Raw genomic sequence first — 12,191 nt, 5'->3', positions numbered from 1 at the left:
ATTTGGAATGCAAATATTTTGGAAATATGGCTTTGTTTTTAAGGTTGGTGGTAATGGAGCTTAAACTGCCTGCAACCCCTGCTAAGAAGAAGCACAGTCAGTAAAAACAACCTCTTTAGGGGAGGTAATAATACGTCACATGACTTGCACAATTGCCCTGTTTCCTCCGCACAAGTAGGTTGTGCACTAATTCAAACTCCAGACCAGTTCCATGAGTCATCATCAAGCTGAAAACAAAGCACTTACTGTGTGTTTGGAATGGAACCGGCAACTCAGCCGCTGGTAGACAGGAAAGCCCGTGTGCCAAATCGATCCAGACAGTCAACTCTACAACCTGTATCAAAGTAGACTCTTGGGGTTCAATTAAAGCAAAAGTCAGTCATTGTGTAGAATGAAACATTGGTTTTATAGCGGATCCACGGTCCGGGCATATGACATTTTGAGGTTGCCAATATTGCACAATGAACTCGTTTGCGCAGCTGCACAAGGTTACTGTACATTATCAGGAGGCCCAAAAACACTCGCTCAGTCAACGCATTGCTACCTTGGTGGATGATGTCGATAATCCAGCTTCAATTTCATGGGAGCAATTTTGGGCTGAGCCTTTGCAGCATACCTTTTCTTTGATGAGACTCTTTAGCTCCAAATCATTACAAATTGAGCGTTCTGTGTTTTTCTGGTTTGATTTTTGAGTATCAGAGAGGGCAGGAGTAGGTCACCACATGTGCACTGCATGGAAATAAACGTGTGTGCTGGAAGACAGAAATGTCGTGGTCTATTTCTCTCAAATAGAGTGGAAAGGTAGAGATAATAAAATGTTTGTAGAAGCCCTCCATCGTCGGCCAGCAGCAGTAGCTCAAAGTAACCTTACACTGCCCAAACAAAGGGCGACGCACACATTTCAACTGCTGCGTTTTTGACCTGACCAAGGAGATGCAGGAATGCAAAAGACTGTTGCAAACAAACATGGACCACCGTCTGTGTGCTTAAAGGTTACGTCGCCCTCCCAGAATGGCAACATGATCGACTGCCGACTGTTTTTTCTCACAGGTGAGAGGTCGCACAGCTGCGGCAGTACCGGATGTGGATTTGTTTGACCAGAGTCCTCTCGACATCACCTTTTCTACGATCTCTTACCGAGCATTATTACACTGCACGGGGGCTGACTCTAAGTAGATATTCGGCTCAGTCGTGTGTTCCTCACCCCATTTCTTCTCTCTTCCTGTCTGTCTGAGAACTAGCCGATGAAGATTTCCATGTGTACAGGTTTGTGTGCGTGGCTGTTTGTTCACATTCCATTTGGTGAATGCTGTTGGGCAGGCCTGTGATTGGTTGGCGATCAATCAAGGGTGTTCGCTGCCTGTTGCGCAAAAATCAGCCGGGATTGGATCCAGAGCTGGCAACACTAATGAGAAAGCTTTGCAAATGCAAGGGTGATTGGTTGAGAGGAGACATGCCTTTGCAATGTAATTCGTGTTCATCAAAAACTATGACGATACTGCTGAGAGAAGGTCATTCAAAGTACTGGTGCGATGTTACTTTCCAAAAAAGGGGAAATGCTAAAACAAGCATTGACACAAATGTTATGTGTCAAAATGTATATTGTGGAACATCACAAAGGCATTGATGCCGTTATCATTATTTGGGTAACTCAGCTTTGGACTTTCTTGACAATAACTGTATTGACTTAGCTTTGACTTCAAATACATAACTTAATACCTTTTAATCTGTTAAAAGTTGCAAATTCAATATGGTGGGCCATTTGTTTCACAATTAAAAGAAAAGTATTTTTGCCCACACTTTGGTCGATACACTTTCACAGCCTTTATGCAGTCGGAACACAGAGAAAGCTGAACAGCATTTAACATGTCACAGTGGAATCGTTCCCTCACAGATTTTAAATATAACACTTTTGTAGTGCTCAATGTAGTCCTCATTTACAAGCATTTTGCATCAGCAAAGAAGAAAATTCAACCTTACAGTAAACGCATGTACAATGCCGACAATATTTTTATTATGTACTGTAGGCATGCGTGCATGAAGCCAAATTAAGGAAGTGAATGATGCTGATGTATCTATTCGGGCCCAGACAGGGGAAGCTTCAGCATTACTTTCGGTTGGTACACGAACGGGGTGAAAAGAAATCTGAAGATCATGTGATGCAAAATGGAAAGCAACCCATACACGAGCGTGTTTTCATTTCCTCAGAAAACTGGTCCAGTTTTAATCAAATCATTTGTTCAGAGGGCATCATGCCCTCTTCAGAGACATGCATTCATTGGTTCATTGAAGCCTCGAAATGGTCAATTGGTGTGAATGAGAGAGCGAATGTTTTTGTTTCTCTATATGTACGCAGAGTGTGCAGAATTTACTCATTTACATACTCAAGTATTTGCACAAAATTAAATCAGATGGATCCAGATACATTTTTTTAAGTAGATTAAAATATGTATCTGTATCCAGAAATACATGGAGTGAATTCAACAACAACTTCTCCCAAATTCCCACGGAATAGGCTCCAGCTAAGAGCTGACCTAAACAAGCGGTATATAAAATACTGTAGATCGATATGATCTGGCCTGCATGTACATGTTGACGTATCCCGTATGATTTCATGACTTCCACTCACATACTTTGCTCCTTCACTCGATTGCACGAAGAGTCTGGCCTCTCCCAGGTGACTTTGGGCAAAGACAACCAGTCAATACACGACCATGTACGCTCATCGTGGTCATCAACAGAGACAGACCAATGACGAAAGGAGTGTTGCGATGCTTCTCGACCGTTTCTTCCTGTTGAGATTGCCTTTTGGTGCCACTTGATTTGACTTTTCAAGTGTCAGCAGCGTTACCGCAAGACAGGAAAGAGAAAGCAGAAGGCAAAGCAAAAGTGTGCACACAGACACACACTGTCAAATTAGACTGGCGGGATTGTACCTCGGCTGCAGACAAACAAATAGCAGTCTGCTTGGAGAGAACTTCATGGGACAAAGCCAGCTGGTCAGTAAATAACCTCAACTATATCGTTTCTGTACTCCAGGAGTTGTCAAACTTTTTGGGGTCCAGGGACCTGGAGAGAACATTTTTTTAAGGATCGCCTCTTGTTAGGCATAACTACCATATGTACCGGTACCTCTAAATAGTAGGGATTGTACAGATGGTACTCAGTAAAACGCAGTAAAAACTTAAAACTAAAACACGAGTAGAAGATTTGAGAAAGAATTTGAAGAAACATCGACATCCTTCAAATCTCAGGTGTAATTTCTGCTTCAATACGTTAAGGGACACATAAAGCCATTTCTGATTACAATTTTCAGTTGACCGGTGTTATTTTGCGAACCCTAAATTTACGGCTCGCGGACCCCAGTTTGAGAACCACTTTGTGGTCCAATATAAGACCAAAATATCAGCATGTAGTAAATGTTTCTTTCCACTAAGTAAGGGGTGTGTTTCTAGACGTACGCTATGTGTAAAATGCGCAGGGACAACTTCTGTTGTGATTTGTGTTACATAATTAAAACTGAACTGAATTTTTCAGCCAGCTCTCCTCATGGACCCAAACGAGACTGTCTTCCGAGGCAACATCAGCAACCTGAACTGCTCGCGCGACAATGTCGTCAAGACGGTCGTTTTCCCCGTTCTCTACTCCGTCCTGTTCCTTGCCGGGCTGTCCCTCAATGGCCTGGCGGTGTGGGTATTCCTGCGCATCCCCTCACGCTCACATTTCATCATCTACCTTAAGAACGTCGTGGTCGCCGATGTCATCATGACCCTCACGTTCCCTTTCAAGGTGAGGCCCATGGGCGATTGTTTCATGCGGGATTAAGATCGGTGACAGTCACTGGCAATGGAGTGGTTCGGTCATTTGACTTTCATGCAGATTTCAGGATGGACCACAACAATATTTTCTGACCTGCATTTGGAAGATTTGAAAAGTGCTTTTGCAAAGCTGAACTTTTTGCCCATTTCAAAATGTGTGTTTAACACAAACACAACACCGCTTACCAAAGCGACAATCAAGCATGATGGTGGCAATATCATGTTTGGGGCGCTGATTTTCTTAAGATGGAACCGGAGGGTTAAGACAAGGTCAAAGGAAGTATGAAAAGGTTAGAAATAGCAGTCAAATCCTCAGGTTTTTGTTCGAACGAATATAAGATGTTTGGAAAAGGTCTCAGGGAACAGCTGAAATTGATTTGGGGTTAATGAGAGCCACTTTAAATAGTAGTCGATGTCATCACCCATGTATGTTGATCTGGTTTTGATTGGTTTTAGTTTTGTCATGTTTTTCCTGGGGCGGCCTGGTGGTCCAGTGGTTAGCACGTCGACCTCACAGTGCAGAGGTACCGGGTTTGAGCCCAGCTCCGGCCTTCCTGTGTGGAGTTTGCATGTTCTCCCCGTGCCTGTGTGGGTTTTCTCCAGCTACTCCGCTTTCCTCCTACATTCCAAAAACGTGCATGGCAGGCTGATTGGACATTCTAAACATTCCTTAGGTGTGAGTGTGAGCGCGGATGGTTGGTTGTTTCTGTGTGCCCTGCGATTGGCTGGCAACCGGTTTAGGGTGTCCCCCGCTTACTGCCCTAAGACAGCTGGGATAGGCTCCGGCAACACCTGCGACCCTTGTGAGGATAAAGTGGTTCAGAAAATGGATGGATGGATGGATGCTTTTACTGTGTCCCTTTTGATGTCTTTGTGTATATCGTTTTCCTGTCCACCTGTTCTTATTGGCCCGGTCCTTTGTGTTTTGTGTCTACATCTCAGCTCCCTCAGCTACTGATGTCTTATCCAGGTGTTTCTTGTTTCTTTTTTTCCCCCAGTCTTTGTTGGATCATTACTCCTGTTTTGTTCCTGTCACGCTCTCGTCGATGAGTCTATTCACAGTGTTGGTTAGCTACTTTGTTTCTTGGTTTTTGGACTTCTTTTAATTTGATTCCAAATGCCTCGTTTTGATGTTGGAAAAGGAATGTAGTGTTTTTGAATACATCCTGCACTCCTGCCTTGCCTCCCTGCATACCTGAACTTGGATACTCAACCCCCACTCTGCCTTCTCATGACGTGTGCTGAGAATTCTGATCAGATACCCAGTTAAGAGGGTGCGACCACATTATCTTTGTTTGTTCTCTACTTCCCCTCTCAAAAAGTCTCGCAATTAAACTATAACTATGTATACCTACATTAAATTCATCCAATGAAGTCGGCGGGTCGGAAAGAAACGAGCACCATGCAACAACCTCGGTTGCTCCTCTGAGAACCACACCTATATTATGTGCACCCACGACTATGCTAATTTATAGATATGTTGCTTCCCATCAAGATGCACTACTTTAGGCTGCCACGTCGTAAATGTGTTTTTCACGATAAGCCATCCAGTCTGCTGAATGTAATACTGTCTATAGACTGAGGCAAGTGAAACGGTAGTAAACGGCAGTCTGACATTTCACATGGGGAATAGAGTCATCTAAAAGATTCATGGAGCACTTTAAAGCATCAAGTCGGCAGCCAGAAACATTTTTCATTTTCAGTTTGAACTTCCAAAAGTGATTTCCCTCCGAACAGCTTTACTGAGCTGCAATCAGTGAGTTTGAGCCTATCCCCAGGGGCAGTGCTATGTGGTGACCAATGTTGGCCGAGACCCTACCGACCACTCCCACATCCAAAGAAATATTTTCATAAATGTGATTCTTTGGCTCGGATCAACCTCGCTCCACCAACTTGCTTTACACTGAATCAATGTGGATGTTCTGCCCCGTACATTTAGATTGACCATTCACGCTCTAAAAATAGTTGGGTCAAAAATAACCCGAACTGCTTCAAAAGGGGACCGACTCAACTTTTGGGGTTATTTATTGAACCCCAAAAGTTGGATCAACTGAATGACCCACAAAACAACCACGTTAAACAACCAGTGGATCACCGTGCCGCCGTCTTTAAATATATTGTTTATAAATGTGTTTAAATGTTGTCACTGTATGTTCTATTAGTTGTATTAATCAGTTATTTTTATTCTATTTGCTTTGCCTTCGAATGTCTTCACCTGTGCTTTTAGGTTTTGTGCTTTTGAATGTGTGAAGTACATTGAATTGCCTTGTACATGAAATGTGCTATGTTCCGTAAATAAAACTGCGTTGCTTTGCCTATTAAATGGATGGATGGACGATCCACGTTACGTGGTGTAGGCATCCCAAATGCGGGCTCAACATTTCCTCGATGAATTCTGTGTTACTGCAGGTGTTATCAGACTCCAACATGGCCTCCACTGGCCTACGAATATTCGTGTGCCGGGTCTCCTCGGTGCTCTTCTACCTGACCATGTACATCAGCATCCTCTTCTTCGGGCTCATCAGCATCGACCGCTGCAGGAAGACCCTGGCGCCGTTCAAGGGCACCAATGCCAAGCGGCTGGCCCGCAGGAAGCTCCTATCCGCCGTAGTGTGGATGGTCCTTCTTGGGCTTTGCCTCCCCAACATGATCCTGACCGGGAAGACGCCACGGTCGCCATATTTCAAGTGCAGCGACCTAAAGGACCAGGCTGGGCTTTATTGGCACGAGGTGGTCAACCACGTGTGTCAGGTCATCTTCTGGGGGAACCTTTTGATTGTGATCGTGTGCTACACGCTAATCACTAAAGAGCTGTACAAATCGTATTTGCGCACCACGGCTCGACGCCCCGAGAGGTTAAGGGCTTCGGCCAAGCAGAAAGAGCAGGCTAAGAGAAAAATGAACACCAACGTCTTCTTGGTCCTGGCCGTGTTTTTCCTGTGCTTTGTGCCGTTCCATTTCGCTCGTGTGCCGTACACAATGAGCCAGACACGGGGCCTCCTCTTCAACTGCCGACTGAAGCTCTTCTTCTTCCAGCTCAAAGAAAACACACTGTTCCTGTCATCCCTAAATTCACTCCTAGACCCCCTCATCTACTTCTTCCTCTGCAAGTCATTCAGGACTACGCTGTTCAAGTCCCTCAGGCTGCCACCCGGCACATGCAGCTGGTTACTAGAGAGGGGCTCAGACACTGATTCTAGCAGCACCACTCTGAAAAACGTGTGTGCCAGTGTTGGACCATCAGGGTGACAATGTCTCCTCTGCAGGGATATTTGTTCCCCGAAATTGTGTTAATTCTTGATCACCAATCTATTATCTTCCTTTCAGAGAGTTTTCTCTTGGGTGCATTGCTTCCAGTACATGTATGTGGTTGTTACATTTAAAAGACGATTTCAGCTTCTTTTTGCTGCCATGCCAATATAATCTGTCATTGGATTTATATGGCCTTTAAATGAGTCCACAAAGAGCCTCAGAGGCTCGCAGTACATAAAACGACAACAACATCCCTGGTGTCGACTCCCAGCCGGGCAGGAAAAATAATGAAAAAAAAATCTTGAGAAGGAATCAGGGATAGAGGGATCCCCCTTCCAGGGTGACCAGGCTGCTTCGGATGCATCATGGGCAACATTTATCCCATAGGATGGTCCTGTACAATTTAATGAAATAAAGCTCCGCAGGCAGTTCCCATTTGGGGAACTGGTTCTCCTTATGATATTCTCATCGGTCGATGCAGAATCCAACACAGTAACACCTCCTCAGGAGTGGTCCTCTTCAGATCTCGTCCTGGTTGATCGATGTAGAATCCATGCTGCGATCATCATCAAGCTTTCTCTCCAGGTGGGGATGTGGCAGTAAAACAGGCCATAATTCAGATGTCATGGGGTGAGGCAACGGCACGACTAAATACATCTTCAGTGTGGTTTAACCAAATTAAATATTGTAGAAATAAGCGGTAAATTGAGGGTCTTCAGAATATAGTGCTGGCTAATGTAACGTAAAATATGCTATATTACAAATTAGCAATGGGACTGTTTCTTTCACCAATCAACAATTTCTAATTTGGCTCAGTAGTCCCTGAATAATGTCATTTTTCCGTCCTCTGGTTGGTCAGAGCGCAGAACCATTTGACTCAGTGTTTGTATGTTATTGATTGTTTCTTTTACTTTGTATATTGTCTTTTTTTGCACTGTGCTGAGTCTTCAACATTAAAAATGTGACTGAATGTATTTTGGGTACTTTACAACCTGTTTTGTGTTGTTGTTTACAAAAGGTTGTCTAATCATTTTTAAAGGCCATATGTTAACTCTAAAGAATTGTTTTATGTATGACTGTTCTTTTATGAAGTCTTTTGATTGACATGCTGGTGTGAAAAGCACTGTCAATAAAGTTTGATTATTTCACTCATTGATTTGTATGAAAAATGTATTAAAGAGGCTCGAAGTCTCTTGGCATTCCACAGTATATGTACTCCAGGCGACTGTATATTTTAAAGGGAACATGTTATATGAAGCAATACAGATGCAATAGTCATGTGAATTTCATTAAAATGAATTTGAGCATATTGGAGGCCAGCTAGTGGAAAAACACAATACACACAAATTTGTTTTTTTCAATGTTACATTAACAGCTACTTTAATGGCAAATGACTTGTGTCCCATCATGTCGCCTGTTCAGCCTGTGGTTCACTTAAGAGACTTTTGCTTCTTTTATACTGTGTTGTTAATACTGGACATGTAGCAGCTGCCCTCCAGTGGCTAAGGATTGGACTACAGATTACATCATTTCAAGGTCACTATTATTTCATTGATAGAATTGTTTTATTATTAATAATATCTCAATGTGTTTTATTTAATGACCCCAAAACATGACATTGATCAACATACTAAAGGTAAATGGTAAATGAAAGAGGACCTACCAATGCAGTATACCGGTATATATCCCTTTGATTTTTTTTTTTGTTTTTTTAATTCGAAAAAACTCGAAGCATACCATTCAGTGGTTCCCTTTCATTGCTTGAAAATTGTGTTTGTCTGGTTGAAGAGGCTCAAATCTTGCCAGACTCGCCAATGTGGAGAAAGACCATAACCTCGTCAGTTTTTCTGGTTATTATTGCTATGTCGTCATATAATGCAAATAAAAACTACAACAACATTGGCAAACACATTGATAAACCAATAAAAAGTAAGCAGAGTAATCGCTGTAAAAGCAGAATTGTTTCTTGTATTCGATCTCATTAGACCGTGTAGGTGCACCAAATGAATTGAATTAAATTGAAATGGTGTTATCTTATAGTCTCGATTCAGTCTAATAAAAGCCCTGATTGGTGCACTTTGTCTTTCTTTTTGTGGGAGCGACACAAATTGGACATAAAACCACAATATAAAATTTCTACTCTGACAGCAGAAATGTTATGATGCCTTGTAAAGGTTATTGCGCCATATAGTTTTCATTTTGATCTTTTGTTTTATTTATTTATTTATTGCTCTCATATTTACATTGGGGAGGGGGAAAGACAAATGTGCGCTGCTTTATTTGACTTCTGTTATTCCTTTCAACACCTATCCCACTTTTAATTGCATAAACAAGACACTCAGTGTCACTTTTCAGGGCTAAATTGCAAAGTACAAAAGAATGCACGACATAAGAGGGACAAAAAACGACAATAAATTTAGACATGGCAACCTCAGGGTCAATCCTAGCCTGTACTGTTCTGTTCTTCTGATTATAGCTTGTGGTACCTCTCAACCATCGCAGTGTCGCTCGCAAAGCACAACACACAATGCGGGTAAATTTGCCTCCTTGTTCTTGGTATGCCACTCGAACATCTGCCATCCGTACATTTGTATGTAATAGTGACAAGTACAGGAGCATATATATCTCGACTGACACTGACAATGCCACGTCAGTAGCCGTCTGTTTCAATATTGCTCTGAACAACAATAAACCATCTGTAGCTACTGTGTTCCATATTCCATTTTGCTGATAACAAACACCTTTAAAATGTAAACTTGATTAGAATGACCAGATTTCTCCGACAAAATAGTGAAAAGGCCTTTGTTACAGTGAACCATGGGAAGCTAACTGCTGCTGCGACCTTGCTTATCAACAAAATGTACAGCGCAGGATTCCCGCCTCCCCGTTGCTTAGCAACACTACTGATCGACTCACACATAGTTGGACTTCCGGAGGCACCGCGCGGTCCTCAGCACATGATCTGAAAACATGTCTGGTAAACGGAAACTAATCTCGCTGTCCGTGAAGGCTGAAATTGACTGTCACTTTCGAAAGGGAGTCTCCCAGACGAAGCTCAGCCGAGACGACGAATTGGCAAAGTCGCATATTTTGACAATCATCTGTAATGGCAACAAATTCATGGCAGAGTTCGAGGCCAATAGATTGAAAGATGATCATAAATGGCTTCGGGGCGCAGCACATCCTGAACTGGAGAAGGCACTTTTCATTTGCTGACTGCATATAGGAACACTACAGTTGTTTGTTTCATGTCTTATAAAAATAATTTTATCTTCATACACGATACACATATTTGGAATTGACATGTTTATACGGTATTACATGTTCATGTTTTTACATCTATAAATGTTGATACATGATAGTTGGCGGCCATTTTATTGGAAATGGTTACAACGAACTATCGTTATAACGTACAGATTCGTTATGAGGATGGACTGTATATCTCCGCAATTCAGCACTAGATAGTTCTCAGTCTGCACCTTTTCCGCAACTATTTCAAAATACATATAATGTTTTTCAAAACATTCCACTTTGCTTTTTAAAGCGTTTTTTAATTTATTTTTTAATGCGTGTCGGTTGAGTTCACAAGAAGTCTTTTATGTGCAAGTATGCCTACAATTGTGGTGAGTGAATGTAGGAGTTCCTATTTATTAACAAATAAAAACACAATAGTTATTTTCTTCTGGCAGTTGGGGTCGCCTCAACACAGCCTCAGCATGATGCAAGTGATGAGCAAGGATGTAGCTCAGTTAAGTTTCCTATTGTTCCCTGTAAGGCTTCTTTCTTTGAACAGCGGTTGGGATGAAGGACTGTTCTCTTATTGCTGTTTTCAGGGTTGCAAACAAAGCATGAAATTTGAGAAAAATATATTCAAATGAATTTTTGTCCAGTCAGTTTCTCAGTTCTCATTTTTGGCACACAGTATGGATTTGTTTGTTACGTAAATGGTGTTCCTCAAACAAGTGAGCCCCTGTGATTGCTCACGTGCGTGCAGTCAGTGAGTTAACTGTGGGTCATTAAAATGTCATGTTTGGAATGAGGGAGGTGATCCCAGGGCAGTCACCTCGTATATGTTGTAAGGGAGTCTCATTTACGTGCAACTGTAAAACGGATACACACTTGAGCTAAATGTGACGTTTGAGAATTGCGGTAACACGTGTTTTCCCTCCAAACGTGTTGCTGAAACACAGTCTGAGGAAATTGGGCTTTCGTATAAACCGAACTCTGGAAAGATATAACCACTTAAAACCTTTACCGCATTTTCAAACACCAACTCTGTTTTGAAAGCCTACTTTGAAGCTCTCAGTTTGGCTGGAAACCAAAAGTGAAATCCTAACTCAGATGAAAAACCCTTATTTGAAACCAACTTTGATACCCAGACCTTACCGGTAATTGAAATCCTAACATTGGCTTGGACACCCAAACGCTATTTTAAACTCGAATCCTGAATTGAAATCCTATCATTGGAATTAAACACTGTTTGAAACCCTACTTTGTAACACTAATCATGTCTTGAGGCCTCGAGATTTCACCTAGACCTGACTGGAAACCTAAAATTGAAACTGTTTAAACTGTTGAAAAACCATAACCCAGGCTTGAAGCCTTACTTTGAAATCCTTACCACTGTATGAAATCCTAAAATCATATTGAAACCTGAGTTTAAAACCCTAACATCAGTATCAAACACTTGTGGTTCTAATCCTAACTGTGATTTACCGCTAATTTGAAATCTTAACACTGTCTTGAAAACAGACTTTGGTACTCTAAACCTGATTTGAAACCATCATCCTGTCTTGAAACCCTAACATTGGCATTGAAACTTAATCTCAAACGGTAATTCTTGTTCGAAGCCAAATCCATGCTTGAAACCCTACAGTGATGGGTTTGAGAGCGAGGATGCATGACCCGTTAAGAAATTAAATGATGAGCTATACCACATATCATAGAGGCCTTGAGTGCGATAATGAAGCAGTTGGCACCTCGCATGTCCCCCTGGCCGAATCCTCTCGTGTTTCTGTGAGCGTGTGAATGAGGCCGTGCACATTGTAAAGCACTTATGATATCCAAAGGAGTCGTATCAACGCATTCAGGTTTATTCAGTGAATGGTGCTAAACCTGGAA

The 12,191-nt window shown here is 42.1% G+C and overlaps 1 protein-coding gene across 2 annotated transcripts; it reads left to right on the top strand.

Moving 5' to 3' along the window:
- The first annotated feature begins 2,908 nt into the window (after positions 1 to 2,908).
- p2ry12 (purinergic receptor P2Y12) lies at positions 2,909 to 8,222 on the top strand. 2 transcript variants are annotated; one of them, XM_086126324.1, is made up of 3 exons: positions 2,909 to 2,999; positions 3,538 to 3,789; positions 6,228 to 8,222. In XM_086126324.1, exons 1-3 carry the CDS (start codon positions 2,982 to 2,984, stop codon positions 7,065 to 7,067), a joined length of 1,110 nt encoding a protein of 369 aa, XP_085982450.1. In that variant the 5' UTR covers positions 2,909 to 2,981; the 3' UTR covers positions 7,068 to 8,222. The 2 variants fall into 2 exon arrangements, with proteins under 2 accessions (XP_085982450.1, XP_085982451.1); XM_086126325.1 differs by having other exon boundaries at positions 2,932 to 2,999; positions 3,542 to 3,789.
- The last annotated feature ends 3,969 nt before the right edge of the window (positions 8,223 to 12,191 follow it).

Source organism: Hippocampus guttulatus, chromosome 12, assembly GCF_054856545.1.
Source record: "Hippocampus guttulatus isolate MCC_2025c chromosome 12, RoL_Hgut_1.0, whole genome shotgun sequence".
Taxonomy (NCBI): Eukaryota; Metazoa; Chordata; class Actinopteri; order Syngnathiformes; family Syngnathidae; genus Hippocampus; species Hippocampus guttulatus.
The sequence above is the reverse complement of the archived record's forward strand: the minus strand, read 5'-3'. Positions and strand labels throughout refer to the sequence as shown.

What these genes read in the sequence shown, in the direction of transcription:
- p2ry12 (XM_086126324.1), top strand. An exon ending in CCCTCACGTTCCCTTTCAAG is followed by an intron (nt 3,790 to 6,227) that starts GTGAGGCCCATG and finishes GTGTTACTGCAG; the next exon opens with GTGTTATCAGACTCCAACAT.